This window comes from Phyllobates terribilis, unplaced genomic scaffold (genome assembly GCF_046119375.1).
Source record: "Phyllobates terribilis strain yellow unplaced genomic scaffold, ASM4611937v1 Scaffold_5__5_contigs__length_657084704, whole genome shotgun sequence".
NCBI classification, from domain to species: domain Eukaryota; kingdom Metazoa; phylum Chordata; class Amphibia; order Anura; family Dendrobatidae; genus Phyllobates; species Phyllobates terribilis.
The window spans coordinates 459,222,375-459,237,936 of record NW_027362765.1 but is presented as its reverse complement, the minus strand read 5'-3'; the positions used below and the strand labels follow the sequence as shown (position 1 = coordinate 459,237,936).

The following is a 15,562-nucleotide window of genomic DNA, read 5'->3' as shown; positions in this document are numbered from 1 at the left end:
CATCAAGTTCAACCTTCCTCCCCCAATTATACATTTTGTCACTAAGTTATCTATAATCCACAATGTTATGTACTGAGGAAATCATCCAACCCTTTTTTAAAAGCTGTTGTGGTGTCTGCAATTACTACCTCTTGTGTTTGGGCATTCCACATGCTGACTGCTGTAACTATAAAGAACCCTTTACAGTTAGAGCAGTCAGACTGTGGCATGCCGACCACAGGGGGTATTGTAATATCTACTTTTAGTTGTAGTTTCAGCACAGATTGGAGACCAGTGATTTAGACTAAAGTATAATTGGCTTTATTTAAATATTTGCCATGCATAGTAAAAAGAAACATTTTTCAGAATTAGTGCATGTGACGCTTGCTTTTTAATATAATTCCCTTTTGCAGGTTATATGGTGATGAGTCGGAGCTGCAGTTTTGGACGGTGGCATCTCATTACCTTCAAGTTTTTCTAAGTGACGCCCCTCATGTCGGCATTTCAGCAAATGCTTTAGATATCTGTTATGACCTCCTGTGTGAAAATTCTTACTTCCAGGTAAAACAGCTTGCAGGATAAAAAATATAGTATATAGGTAATGGGTAAAACAAAACAAAAAAATAGTAGTGTGTGTGTTTGTGTTATGTTTATAAAAATACACAGATACCACTTCCAAAACTACACTTAAAGGGAACCTGTCACCAAAAAAAACCACTATTGCTCTGCAGGTTAATAGTGTTGTTAACCTGCCCTGTCTCTGCACATAGCCGAACGCTGTGGGGAGAAAATTTAACTTTATCCCCCCCCCCCCCCCGGAGGGTTCGGGGTTCAGTCACCGCTCTTGAGTATACAGAGCAACAGCTGTAACCGCTCCCCCGGCCCTGACTGACAGCCAGTCCCAATGCAGAGCTAGTGTCAATCAGTTACTGAAACCTGAATGCTGCTGGGCGGAACAAAGTTAATTTTCTATCCTCAGCATTGGGGTAAGTGTAGGCGCCAGGCAGGTTAACAATGCGATTAACCCCATATCTGCAGGTTAATAGTTTTTTTTTTTTTCTGGTGAACGGTTCCCTTTAAAGAGAGTCCATCAGCACGAAGTTCAGTGCAATTCCCACCTACTTGTTTTCCATGCATCTCCACCCTTTCCTGCTTCCTGTAAAGCCAGAGCTGTCAATCAAGGAAGAGGGAGGAGACGATTGATGCAAAACAAGTAGGTGGGAAGGTAAGCTGAATTGTTTTGCCATGCTATTGTGCACAGTGACTGTGCTTGGTTTACGCAGACACTTTGTGCTGACAGACTTCATTTAAATATAAAAATGAATATTCCTGGCAGAGGAGGATAAGCAAAGGGACGGCAGTATTATAGTGGCCCCTGTCTACTACACCCATTGCAATATATAGTACCTAGAAGTCCCTCTATAGCATGAGGTAGTGACCAGGAGCCCCTCTATTTGCACCATGTCATGGCCATAATTATTCCTTTAGTGCTTTTCTATCTCTGAACTAATGTCAGGCCATGATCTTGGCCTGGGAACTGTGAGCTCTGCGTAGCCACCTGGACCGCACCATGATGTCATAATACCCGCCTGTGTCTGGAAGTATGAACACCCCGACATATGCTTTACATTGCAGAACAGAAGTCTGCGACCACTGGGGTGGACACTGCGGCAGTGGGGTACTGGTTGGCTATCCCCTTAAAACCTCAGGCTGCACCACTGATTGGGCAAAGCCTTTATTTATCAGATAAATGAAAGTATCACAGATTTTTTTTGTTTTCTTTTCTTGGCTTCATCATTTTTTTTTTCCTTACCTGCAGAAATTCCAATTGGACAGAATTTCTCTACAAGAGGTGAAGCGTTCGAGTTATGAACATACACGGAAATGTGCGGACCAGCTGCTTCTTCTAGGGCAGGTACATACAAAGTATGACCAAGACCAAATAATGGCTTGCAGCAAAGTAATAGCGTCATGTCTTTTTATGTTTTAGTACATAATCAGACTAAAAATAACTATTTTTTAAAATAACATTGAAAATGAGCTGATCGCTACTGAAAAAAAAATCATCTGCAGTTAGGAAACTGTAAAGAGGACTATACCTTTATCTGGGTCAGGCCTCCTTTGACACAGAGAGGACTGTCCCTCCAGAGGACTGTCCCTCCAGAGGACTGTCCCTCCAGAGGACCTTACATCAATGCGATGCTGACCGATCACTTTCACTGCAATTACTTAATATATGGGATTTATATATAAAAGAAAAAACAGCGTCCAATCCAGGGTGTTCAAGATATCAAAATTGTAGTTTATTCTGCCAGATTACGTTTCGTCCGTTCGCCGGTCTTTGTCAAGTACTTGATAAAGACCGGCGAACGGTCGAAACATTGTAATCTGGCGGAATAAACTACAATTTCTTTTATATGCTGCAATTTTTCCAAGTTGGTTCCTTTGAGTCAACGGGCGTCCATTTTGCTGAGTGCTGTCGGTTCCTCCTTCTTTGGACATGGGATTTATATATGACAACGGCTTCTGACCCAAATCCTTAGATCCTAATAATGTCTACCCCTGACAACAGCAAGCCCTCAGTGTATCTGCAAACATGTCTAATAATCTATCAGTTTGGATCAAGACTTTGTAAGTGATCAGCAAAAATGGTGCAGGATGGACGTAAATGCTAATGGCTGAAATATCTGCAGATATGCAGAGCCGGCCCTAAGGATGAGCTGCTTTCAGTCAGTGCCGGGGTCACGGTTACAGCCGCCCTGTGACTGGAACCGGAATGCTGCCGGAGGGAAAATGAAGTTAGTTTCCTCCCGGTAGCTCGTGTTTTAGTGCTGGCGTCTGGCAGGATCACAATGCTATTAACCTGCAGATTATCCCCATATCTGCAGTTTACTAGCGTTTTTTCAGGTGACCGGTTCCCTTTAAGGATGATATTCAGTTTTAATCTTCATTTTTTTAAATCCACAAAGCCTACAAATACCAGTACACTTTTTCTTTTTTTTTTTATATATACAAAGGGAAATTGCTTGCACAGAATTTCTTGATACAAACTGAATGTTGGATTTTTCCCTTGGGTGCTGCGGCACGGATACATCGTCACCGGACAACCGGCACATGTGCAGCCATGCGGACTGCACTGGCTTCTACATTTGTACACTGCACACATGCTGGTTGCCGCCAAAGCTGATGATGCCGCCCAGAACGAGGGTAGTCAGAGAGACTATTTGAGTGAATGGGAAACCTCTTTTTTGCAATAATGCAGGAACACAAAGCTGAGATAGAGAGATGTTCCCTTTAACTTGTAATAAATAGCAACCCAGCACAAAACCTCAAATTAAAATTGTTTACTTTTCACCTAATGTGTCCTAGTCAGAGCAGTGATCCTCAAAAGAGCCACCCTAAACTGTGTCCTGATCCAAAAACATCCAATTATGGGTCCACACTGCCTGCCTCCTAATATAGAAGGAAATAAACTACGACCAGGCAGGCAAAGCGCTAATGGGCACTTGAGTGCCACAACAACATAAACAGATTATAGTTTGTGAAATCGGTCACAAATCGCCTTGTATATACCATCTGATATCTGTGCAAATAGTATAGTACACTACATACAGTATACAGGACTACAGACGTCGGGTGTTATATACAGGATAGTGTGTGATGTATTACACTATGACTACAGCACATCACAGATTATGCCAGCTGCATATTATCCTGTATATTATATGTCATGTCCTGCCGCCATAACTAATCATGTGTTCTTCTTTATCTTGGACCAAGAACCACGGGATAGGGTCCGCCTGGCCTCAACACCGACCAGGTGTCCGTTTGTGTACATTTAGCCATTTTTGTGCTTTTTAAATGTTTTTAAGAACCTTTTTTTGTGGCTTGTTGTTTTGTTTGATATGTGACATATACTAATAAAATTGTTTTGTGGTGATCACAGTAGTATGCATATACTCTTTTCTTTTAATTCGATTATTTAATTGATATGCATCAGTTGATCCCTCCCTGTCCTTAAATGGTGCCCTCCTATCTAAACTACACTTCATACAGACTGGGTCACAATGAAGCCAATGAATTTACACAACCTCGGTCTGTAGTTTGACCCAAAGCTGCTACAGCAGCTCACACACACTGAGGGTCAGCAGAGCGACTGTAACCACCATTATAGAGAATCCTGCACTGGATAGTGTTAAAACTCCCCCTCTCCCTCACCAATACTGTGTCTTGCTCCGTGGCCTCCTCCGGCTCCGCTCCTTGCAGCCACTTCCTCTGGGTGCTGATATCCGCTCTGATGAAGTTTGTTGATTTTCATAATCCTGGCCCAATAGAATTTTCAGAATTCTAGCTAACACTACAGAAGATAGAAAGGATTCAGAAGGATCTAGATAAGTTTGAACAATGGGCAGTGACTAATAGAATGGTATTTAACAGGGAAAAATGCAAGATTCTACATCTGGGCAAGAAAAATTAAAATGACATCTACAGAATGGGAGGAATAGAACTAAGCAACAGTAGTGTGAAAAGACTTTAGTATACTAATAGATCACAGACTGCACGAGTCACCAGGGTGATGAACTCCTACGTAGGATAGGTAATAAGTATCATACCAGTGTGGTACCACCAGAGTTATGGCTGCACGATTGCAGTCGGGTATGTTTTTCCCTGAATTGCTCCAGCTTTCCATTTAAAATATAGTTTGAAGAATCAGCCTGAGAGTATAGCCAGAGTCAGCTTCTTAGGCTGTGTTTAGCTATCCTCCCTGGCTGGATCTCCAAACTACATTTGTTCTGAAACGCTGGAGTATTTCAGAGAAAAAACATATCTGGCTGCAATCGTACATCCAGGCTGAATCATGCTGCATGTGGTTTGGGCAAGCATGAATCGAATGACAGGTTCCTTGTGCACGACTCCCATGGATAGGTGATAAGTGTTGATGGTTGGAGTACTTCTTCATCAGCCATATTGTATCTGCAGAGATCACAATATACATGGCCACTTTTGCTCTACAGATGCCAGTGAATTCCTGTACATATTCTGTATTCTACAGACAGACCGAGCTGTACAGCTCCTTCTAGAAACCAGCGCTGACAACCCCCAGTATTACTGCGATTCCTTGAAGGCATGCCTCGTTACCACCGTCACTTCCTCCGGACCCTCCCAGAGCACAATCAAGCTGGTAGCAACCAACATGATCGCCAATGGGAAACTGGCAGGTATGGAGTGGAGGATCAGTGACCTCTAATTTATGTGCTCGTTATATAATTCTCATTCATGTAGCAAGATCCAGGCTGAGAAGTAACTTCCTAAAGACAAGAAATACTGAGATTCTTTGTGTAAATTCCTTTATGCCCAAAAAGACAAAAGTATTTATAGCCAATAAAGGTATGACTCTTACAATAGTTTTGTCTTGCTGGGCGTAAACTTATTTACATAGATGCCACAATATAATTTTTTTTTACTGTACATCATAAATTCTTTGTCAAATAGCAATTCTGGGGCACAAGTCAAAAATCTGTGTTGCAACGTTCCTCTGTTCTCCCTGTTGGAAATTTATGAATAGATTGACATCTGGGCGTTACCAGTTGGAGGTGTATCTCTGCACACCCTAATTCTCTCCAATCAGTGCTGACCATCAGACTGCGAAGGGACACACCTCTTTGACATTAGAAATGGTAATGTTTAGTTGTCAGTTTATTGATGAAGAATAATTAGGAATAACAGAGGAGAGGGTCAGTACAATTCAGAGTTTTGAGCAAAGATGCTCCAGAATTGTTATGTAATAGGAATCCAAGTATTTACTAAGACAGACCTGTCAGGAGCGGTGACTGATCATTATCCAAGTCATTGATTGACATGACATCCTCTGTGTCGGCCTGCGCCCTTTTCCCTATAGATGACCGATGATTACAAGTTTGGAAACCATTATAAGTTGTGCCCCTGGTACGATTTCCATGTTACATTATGGAAATGATGGTTTATATATTGGGAATAGAAAACAAGTAATAAGTTATCCAGCCCAATGTATAAGAACTAGTGATGCTCGGACGTGCTCAGATAAGGGGTGCTCAGATAAGGGGTTATCCAAGCACACTCAAGTCCTAACCGGCGTGCTCGGAAAACATGTTCGCGTCACCACGGAGGCATGATTTGCTGCTAACAGCCGCGGCGACGCAAACATGTTTTCCGAGCACGCCGAGGATACTCTGTTATGACTTGAGCGTCCTCGGATATCCCCTTATATACACATCACTAATAAGGATGCATCATAAGACGGATCTGTTTGTGTACCACACAGAGGGAGTGCAGCTGCTCTGCCTCATAGACAAGGCTGCGGACGCCTGCCGATACCTCCAGACTTATAACGAATGGAACCATGCAGCCTGGCTGGCAAAGGTGAGAATGCAAGTCAGGCACGTAGAACTAAGAGACATTTGGAAGGTTGCTTGCTGACCGTCATAATGTGGGTGCATTACTAAAGAGTATCGGGCAGCCTGTCTGTCATTACATGTCTCACACTGGTACCTCCTCCTTTCATTTACAATAAGCTCTGGAGGCAGATCCTCAGGGGGATCTATGTACAACCCATAGATCTTAACAGCTCATTTACATATAAGATAAACATGGCTTTCTCTGGAATCAGACATCAAGGTATCGTTTTATTTAGTTTCTTATGACTTACATGCCCATATACATGGTTTAGGGGGGTTAATCCTACTGACAGATTCCCTTTTAAATTAAAATGTTAGCGCAAAAAAAATAAAAATGCTGGATTATATGTATCAAAACATTGCTTGCAATTCCACCTTATAATGTTTAAACTATGACTTACTAAAATTGTATATTTCCAGTCTGGGAACATACTAATGTATAAGGTTCCCCCTATCAATAGAAATAGTTTACTGAGAGGTGGAGTACTCTTGAACCATTGTATACTATTGGATTAGCCACAAACTACCAAAAAGGTTAAAATACATATACTTTATTAGAAAAATATTTTTTTATGAAAAATATACATATCATAATCGTCTAATAAGGAGGAAAGAAGTGCAGGAGGAAATTCAAAGGTCCATGGTACATCACGGTGAAAACCAAATTACATCCAATTTCATAAAAGTACAATTGTGGACATAAAACAGGAAACCCCATAATAACAATTTGTGAAAGTCCACATATATCACACTTAAGGTGCATACATTACAGTCCAGTACATGGCTTACCCATAATGACCACAGGACAGATGAGTCCTCCATGCTGCCTCGACGCGCGTTTTACGTATTGGTTTCTCAAGGGGTAAATAAAGATACTCGAGTAAATGTATCAAAATATTGCATGCGATTCCACCTTACAATGTTTAAGCTATTTTCTTTTTTTTTTTTTTTAGCAGGTGCGACTGAATCCAGAGGAGAGTGCTGAGGTCATGAAGCGCTGGGTTGACCATCTGTGTTCACCACACATCAACCAGAAATACAAAGCAATCCTTGTTCTCCTCTCTCTTGGCTGCTTCAGGAAAGTCATTGAGATGTTACACAGGTAAGTGATATTGTCTGCAGAGAGTATGTGTAACACAGGGAAAGGAAGGCAAAGTCAAGCTTGTCGAGCTGTCAGGCATATCATGCTGTACCTTTAATCACCCCTTCACTGCCCTAGATCATTAAAGAGTTAAATGCTACTGGAAATTTGTTCTTTTTTCCCATGTACAGAGCTAAAATCTATGGTTTTTAACCCCTTGGCGACATGTATGCAGTGTGTGCACGCTTATTGTATAGAGCGGGTGTCAATCGCAATAGTTTAACCTCTTAAATAATGATGTTGTCGTCTCTACTTAAAGTGAACCTGTCAGCTGATAAATGCTGCCCAAACCGTGGGTAACATGTATCAGCTCCTGTGAAAGACTGCGGTGTTTCAGTGAAAAACATATTTTTAATCAGTGCCGGGGACCGATGTGCGCTATTGATTAGTCGTACAGGCAGGTCCCCGGCGGCTGCTACCCGCCCACTAACAGTGACCGACAAGCCTCTGCCTAAATGCTCACGTTTGGAGGGGGTTCATGAACTGAGATTCCTCCACTTGTGGTAGTTGCAGATATCTTACATAGCCGACATCAGTCTCTAACAGCCGCGACTGGAGCCCAGCTTCTATCACTGCTGTTAACCATTTACATGCCGCTGTCAATCTCTGAATGGAGAGGTGGCTGGTGCTCACCAGAAACAACTCCCATTGCCCCACCCACCACTCTACGATGTGATTACAGGCCATCGGTTAGTTTACCAGTACAGTAAGGGGTCTGCTGAAGACCCCCATCCCCATCACTGGCATCTTGGTAATCCTGTGAAGCTCAGCCTGTTATCTTCAAGCATATAGTATAAGTGATCGATAGAGGTGAGTATCCAGCAACAGGTCCAGGACAGCGTGATTAAAAACAAGATTTTTTATTATGAATTCATTAAAAGGACAAATAGTAAAAAAAAAAAGGTTTTTGGGACTGTCCCCGGGAACTGTACCCAATTACTCCAGTAGATCTGACGCGTTTCAAACTAGGTAGTTCTTATTCATAGTCTGGCAGACTAATTTTTGTTTTTAATCATACTTTCCCGGACCTGTTGCTGGATACTCAACCTCTATTGCTTCGTCCTGCTGCCGACACAGCTGAATCCTTGCACTGCCGGAGGGCTCCTTTCACACTGATGAGCTGGAAAAACTTTTTTCTTTGAGTATAAATGATCGGACAATCACAGAGTCAAGTCCTTTAAGGAGACTAAAAAATAAAGTAAAGAATTAAAAAAAGAAAAAGTTCTTGAAAATGATATAAAAAAAAAGTTGAATCATCGCCATTTCTTCCCATTGAAAGTAAAGTAATTAAAAGACAAAATACATTTGGATTGAGACATCTGTAAAAGTCGGAACTATCAAAATATAAAATTAACAAAATTAAAACAAAAGAATTGTTTTTTGATCCCCACTGCTTCCTAAAAATAAAAAGCAATAAAAAGTAATCAAATCGTCTTACATACTCCTCATTGGTGTCAAATAAACTGTCAGCTCACCGTGCGGAAAACAAGCAATCGATGGAAAAATGAAAACTTAACTGGTCTCGGAAAATGACGACACAAACATAATGGTGATTTATTACTTAACTAAAAGAGAAATCTATCCACGTTTGGTATCACCGTTATCATCCTGACCGAGAGCATCTTTTTTCCAGGTCATTCTGATCGCCAAATGAACACCATAAACTCAGAATCCCAAAATTACATGTTAGAATTGCATTTTTCCCCCCATTTTCCTGTACATTGTATGGTAAAAAGAATGGTGTCATTCAAAACTAAACTTGTCGGACAAAAATCAAGTTGGAGTGGAGGAAAAAATGCAGCGTAGTAAAGCTCTGCAGCACCTCCAATGTGGCTGGTAATACAGCGCCATCATTTTCATGTAAATAGGGTTTGATTCTTTTTTTACAGAAGGGTAGATGAGAAGTGCGACTGTGTAGGGGAAAAATAGAAAAAGTTGGTGTAGGCATTGAATCCAGTTTGACTCTTAATCCCTATTTTTCCGTGTCGTTCCTCCATAGCATCTGGAGAACCGCAGGTTATCTAACTCTGAGACTGATGTTTGCATTCCTGGGGATATTGCTTCTCTTTTTATAGTCTGTGAATGTTTCCATTCTTTTTCAGCATGAGGTGTTTTGACCGAGCGGCCTTGTTTCTGGAAGCCTGTCTGCAGAACTCGGCCATTGAAATCAGCGATGAAACCAATATCCTTTTATTTGTGGTTTGGTAAAGAATCCTAATGAGTAAGTGTATATTTTGTTTAGCCTTTGATGATCGTGTTTGTATTTGAGCTTTTTTCCCATTGGCATTTTTGACACCAAGAATAATGTGGTCTTTCCTATATTCCTGACGGACCCTATTATCTGTGCGATCTGTGATTCTATTTTTCTGTATTGTTGTAGGAGCAGAGAAACTAAATTCATGCAGAGGACGGATCCGGTACATTACAGATGCAAAGGGCAGCAGAGTGATCCTGTGTACTATAATGGGTTTTCTCTGCTTTCCTATTTTTCGCTAATGGCATTATGATCAACATTGTAGTCAATGGGGTCGTGCTGGTGCCATTCATATGTTATATACTGGATCCATCCTGTGCAGAAATTAATTTTCTGTTTCTAGGATGGATTGGAGAAACAGATTTGCAAGACACGGCTGTAACCAGAGCCTGAGGGTATGTGCAGCCTCTGGCTTCTGCTCATTATGCAAATGAGCGCCAGCCACCTTTCTCCCCCCCCCCCCCCCCCACCTGCAGAATTTCCCATAGAGATTAGGTCTATGGGGAAAGCCTGCATGCGGACCCGCCGGAGAAATTGATATGCTGCGGTTATGAGACCATTAATGGGAAAGGGTAAGTCTGGTCCAGCTCGATCCAGAAGTTAAATCCAGTGTTTTATTCAATTACCATACTTTAAAATCCATTACAGAACTTTACAGCTTTTACCAACATGTTTCGATCACAGCGTTTCCAGGCGAGGTCCTGAGCTCTTCAGAAATAATACTAATTTTATTTATATAGCCCCAAATATTCCACAGCATTTTACACTTAAAAAAGATGTTTCACGACATTTTTCATATTTTGCTGGACACACGATGTATTAGCGGCTCCAGAGCGCAATAAAACATTTTTTTAATTTTGCCTCTCCGTTTGCAGAGATATTAGCAATCAACGTATTTGGCATCTAATGAGTTAACTTTAATTAAGTCCAAGTGTATGTTTTCACTAGGGGCATGTACTACTTCTCCCTGCTATCTAATAACACCCCTTTGGACTTAACAAAAGTTTACTCAGGTGCCAAATAATTTGACTGTTAATGTCTCCGCAACAGAGGGGTGAAAGTAACAAAAATCAAAAAAAAAAATGTATTATTATAAATATTCCATTATTACATCCTGTGTTCAGTTCAACATGAAAAATTTGGTGAAAGGTCTTCTCTAGGTACAATGTCAGACATTACATAGTAATATATGGATGGATAGATATACACTCCCTGACAGAAGTTATGTCGCTTATCCATGTTATGTAAATAAAAGCTTATAATCTGACGTTAAATTAATTCATTGGTTTTATAAATTACTCTTTTGAAAGCTGAAACCCTCCAAAATTTGGTTTAGGTTAAGAAAATAAATTGGCATCAATGCTGAAATATTGATCATTTAATGAACACAGAATGGTCAGATTTTGGCAAGACAAAAGTTTTGTCGCCCACAGAAAGTAATGTGATATTCAAACAAATTATTATCTTAAAATATATGTTGCATAACATTGGTGAATGAAGTTGTGGTGCTATTAGAGTCATATTTAATATTTTGTGTGACTTTCATGAGCTTGAAGGATTGCATCCATGCGGTTCAACAATGATTCATACAATTTATTAATGAATAGCAAAGAATGCCGTCTTACATGCCTCCCAGAGTTCATCTAGATTCTTTGGTTTTGTCTTCCAAGCTTCCTCTTTCATCCTACCCCAAACATGCTGAATGATGTTCATGTCTGGTGACTGGGCCGGCCAGTCCTTGAGCACCTTGATCTTTTTTGCCTGGAGGAACTTTGTTGTAGAGATGGATGTATGAGATGGAGCACCATCCTGCTGCAGAATTTGACCCCTTTTATGTTTTGGAATGTAAGAGGTAGCTAATACTTCTTGATATTTTAGGCTATTGATATTACCTTCCACCTTGCAAATGTTTCGCCCACCCTCATACTGAATGTAACCCCAGACCATGATCTTTCCACCACCAAATGTAACTGTTTTCTGGGTGTATTTTGGTCCATACGGGCTCCAGTAGGTCTCCTGCAGTATTTGCGGCGGCTGTGGTGTAATTTTACTGAAGATTCATCAGAGAAATCCACCTTCTGCCACTTTTCCAGCGTCCATCTGTTTAGCAGGCTGTGGGACTTTGCAAATGCCACACGGTTTTTTATTTGCCTTTTGTTTAGTGCTGGCTTCTGGGCACTGATTCAACCATGGAGGCCATTTCGAGACAGAATCCTACAAACTGTTCTAGTTGACACAGGGACTTGAGGTGACCAGGCCTGTTGGAGCTCTGCTGCAGTGGAAGAGGGGCTTGCTTTGGATTTTCTAACCAACAAACGTTCCTCCTGAGCAGTTGTCTTGCGGGGTCTGCCAGACCTGGGCCTCTCAAACACATCTCCAGTCTCTTCAAATCTTTTTTTAATTCTTTGTACTTGACGCTGAGACACATTAAAGGTGTCAGCCACCTCTGCAGTGGATCTGGTCTTCAGGCTCTTGATAATCAAGGCTTTGGTCACAGGGTGGATTTTTGGCAGTTCAAGTGAAGGTCTGGGGTGCTGGGTTTCTTTTTATACACGCCCACTAATTAATCGATCATTTACTGAGCACTGGTGAGGATGTAAACCATTATATGACCAGTCGACAAAACTTTTGTCTTGCCAAAACCTGACCATTCTGTGTTCATTAAATGATCAATATATCAGCATTGATGCCAATTTATTTTCTTAACCGAAACCAAATTTGGAAGGGTTTCAGCTTTCAAAAGAGTAATTTATAAAACCAATGGATGAATTTAACGTCAGGTTATAAGCTTTTATTTACATAACATGGATAAGCGACATAACTTCTGTCAGGGAGTGTAGATATAGTTTAACAATTCAAAGAATAGAGGAGCAAGAGCTTACAATCTATAAGAAGTAGGGGTGATACAAATAGTAAACAGTGCTTGTATGGTATGATGCTGCCATCATTCTGATAAATAATGGTTTTTATTGAAGCTGTCTGGCATGGTCATCAGCCAGGATGTGTATATGTACAGATACAAAGTGCTGCTGGGTGTATGGTGGGTGTGGGAACAGGTGATAGAGTGGACTTTATTCTGAGCAAAATGAAGGAAGGGAAAATGGTTAGTTTAGTTTAGTGACGTGATAGAGCTGCCTAAAGTGGTGTTTTTAGTGCACAAGTAAAACTGTGGATTCAGAGAATTGGTGCAGCATAAGAAAATTTTTGGGAGACAAGAATGAGAAGTTTGGTCTATGGAGGATGTTAGTTTTAGATCATTAGAACGGAGAGTGGTTGGGTGGTAGACAGAGGTGAGGTAGGATGGTACAACACTATGGAAAGCTTTGTGGGTGAGAGTGATAAGTTTCTGTTGTATTCTGTAGCAGATAGATAACTTGTGCAATGACGGGTACAGAGTGGAGGCATCGGTGTAGAGGGTGGACATAAATATGAGCCTGACTGGCTGCTGTATTTAGGAGAGTTTACTGAGAGGGAGACTGGTTTGTATTGGATGTGATAAATTGCATTGAAAATGTTGAGATTCACATGGCTTGGTAACCTTGCAGCAAGTACATAATCCTTTATTAGTAGGTTTTTCTTAACCCTGTCTCACATAAACTGATCTCTGCAGTGTTTGCAGATTACGCTCGCACCTTGCGATCTATAGGCTTCACCCAAGGAGCGCTGCGCTTTGCCCTGAAGGCAGGAGATGCTGGGGCAGAGTTGGCGTCTGAACTACAGAGCAACAAATCTGAAGATAAAAAATGAACCATTGTAAATGTACTGAAAACGGAAATAATGAAGAAACGTGGAAGAAGGCTCCTAACAATTACAACAGATCATTGCACATAACACTTTTACAACTTCTGCGATTCACTTTATTGCAACAGTGGATATAGAGCTTCTCTGAGCATTCAGATAAATGACCGGACCGGACACTCAGACATTCCTGTATCCCCTCCATCCTGTACAGATTATATCAAAGTTTATAAAAGAGAGAATATAAGTTCAAGGCTTTTACCTTTTCCTTTAATTATTATAAGCAGCCTAGTTTAGTCCTATAACATTTGGGTACTTACAGGTTACCCTGTTTTCAGGTACAGTTGAATGGACACTATAGTTTAGTGTTCATTTGGAAAGTTGTGTTATTTATGTAATTTATCTTAACAGATCATAGGGTTATTATAAAGGTGTATGACTGTTTTAATACTTAAGATTGATTTTGATGAGCTTACTGTGTGGAGCTAGGATGTAATCACAGTGGAAAAAAAATCTGAAAAATGTTCAGCTTTGTTTTTAGGTGAAACAGAACACTATATATGATGTCTAATCAAGACTTGTGTGTTTCCATGGTAACAGACAACAAACAAACCCTGTGTAGTCTGATCCTGTAGCCGCACTCCCTTCCACTTGTCTTCTACTAGCATTCAGTTGGGAAAAAGTAGTGGAGAGACAAAAGGGAGGACTACCTACGATGTAGGATCAGACTACACAGGGATTGTTTGTAGTCTATAACCATGGAGATGCATAGGTCTACGTATTAGCTTTAGACAATTTGCAAAGTTGTTTCATGGTCAATGCATTGGAACAATAAAAAAAAAAATTTGACTGCGGAGGTTGACATAGCCATATTGGTTGCCCCAGGTACCCAAAGATATTTGTTTAACAAAGAAAGACCCAAAGTAAGTTTTTAAGGCAGTGTGATGTAGGTGGTGGCCATACTGGATATGACAGTGATAACTAAAATTGTGCAATAAGACTTATGGGTGAACAACCAAGCTGAATGTGCGATCAGTGGAGAAATCGGACATTCTAGTACTCGAACAAGGGGTCCATTTTACCTTGAGTGTCTCATTTAAGAACTTTTCACTTGGAGTTAACTAAGAACTTTCCAACCTGAGCTCTACGTATGGGCTGATTCACTCGCTACCAATGTGATAGATTTACATTGTAAGAAATGTGTATATTAGGTGTCATTTGCTCCAGATCTGTATTTTTGGACTGTGCTGGTCATCTGTATAGTGCTCTGACTATAACTCCTTATCAATGAGCGTTCCTAATAAAGTGATCCTAAAGCTTGCTCTATTGGTATGTGTATGCTGGATGCACTAAGGCTTGGGCCATCAAGCTGTGAGCACTCCAGCTATTGTAAAACTACAACTCTCAGCATGTTGGAAGTTGTAGTTTTATAACAACTAGAGTGCTGACGGATATTTACCCCTGCAATAAGGTACAGTTCAGCCCCCAAGGAGGCAGAATTGAAGCTGGAGATGGTGGATGAAGCAAACTACGTCAACTAAGCGATCACTAAGAAAGGGAAACTGCAAGTCTCCACCCAAGGGCTTGTTCACATGTTCCATTTTTGCTGTTTTTTTCTGCTCATTTTTGCCCTGGAAAAAAATCAGAGTTTTATAGCTCCTGCAAAAGTTGAGATTTCTGAAATCCTTGTGGATTTGAACCATCAAAACATTTTTTTCAAATCTGCAGCATGTCAATTCTTTCAGCGTTTTCGCAGCATTTTTCACCAATTCTGATGAACGGGAAAAACACAAGTGAAAACGCGCGTATTTAACGCAGCATTTTTCCTGCCAACAATCTGGTTTTTGCAACAGAAAAATCTGCTGTGAATGCTAAATGTGCACAAACCCTAAAGGTGAAAAAGATTTATTAGTAAGCGCAGGTTTACACTACCCGACTTCCAGCGTTAAACGACCGCCGATCAGCTACTTGTTTGTCGTTTAGTCGCTTGCTTAGACTGGCAGACCGCTTTTCCTA

At 40.8% G+C, this 15,562-nt stretch overlaps 1 protein-coding gene across 4 annotated transcripts in view; it reads left to right on the top strand.

Moving 5' to 3' along the window:
• WDR11 (WD repeat domain 11) overlaps positions 1-14,866 on the top strand; it is an 81,045-nt gene extending 66,179 nt beyond the window's left edge. For 2 of the 4 annotated variants that reach the window (XM_073685382.1, XM_073685380.1), the window contains exons 23-29: positions 393-540; positions 1,799-1,894; positions 5,033-5,198; positions 6,281-6,378; positions 7,370-7,515; positions 9,657-9,739; positions 13,404-14,866. In XM_073685382.1, the coding sequence (XP_073541483.1) occupies positions 393-540; positions 1,799-1,894; positions 5,033-5,198; positions 6,281-6,378; positions 7,370-7,515; positions 9,657-9,739; positions 13,404-13,555 (889 nt within the window). In that variant the 3' untranslated portion in view covers positions 13,556-14,866. Of the gene's footprint in view, positions 1-392; positions 541-1,798; positions 1,895-5,032; positions 5,199-6,280; positions 6,379-7,366; positions 7,516-9,656; positions 9,740-13,403 lie in introns of all 4 variants that reach the window. The other 2 variants (XM_073685381.1, XM_073685379.1) reach the window with 1 other exon arrangement.
• Positions 14,867-15,562: the final 696 nt, after the last annotated feature.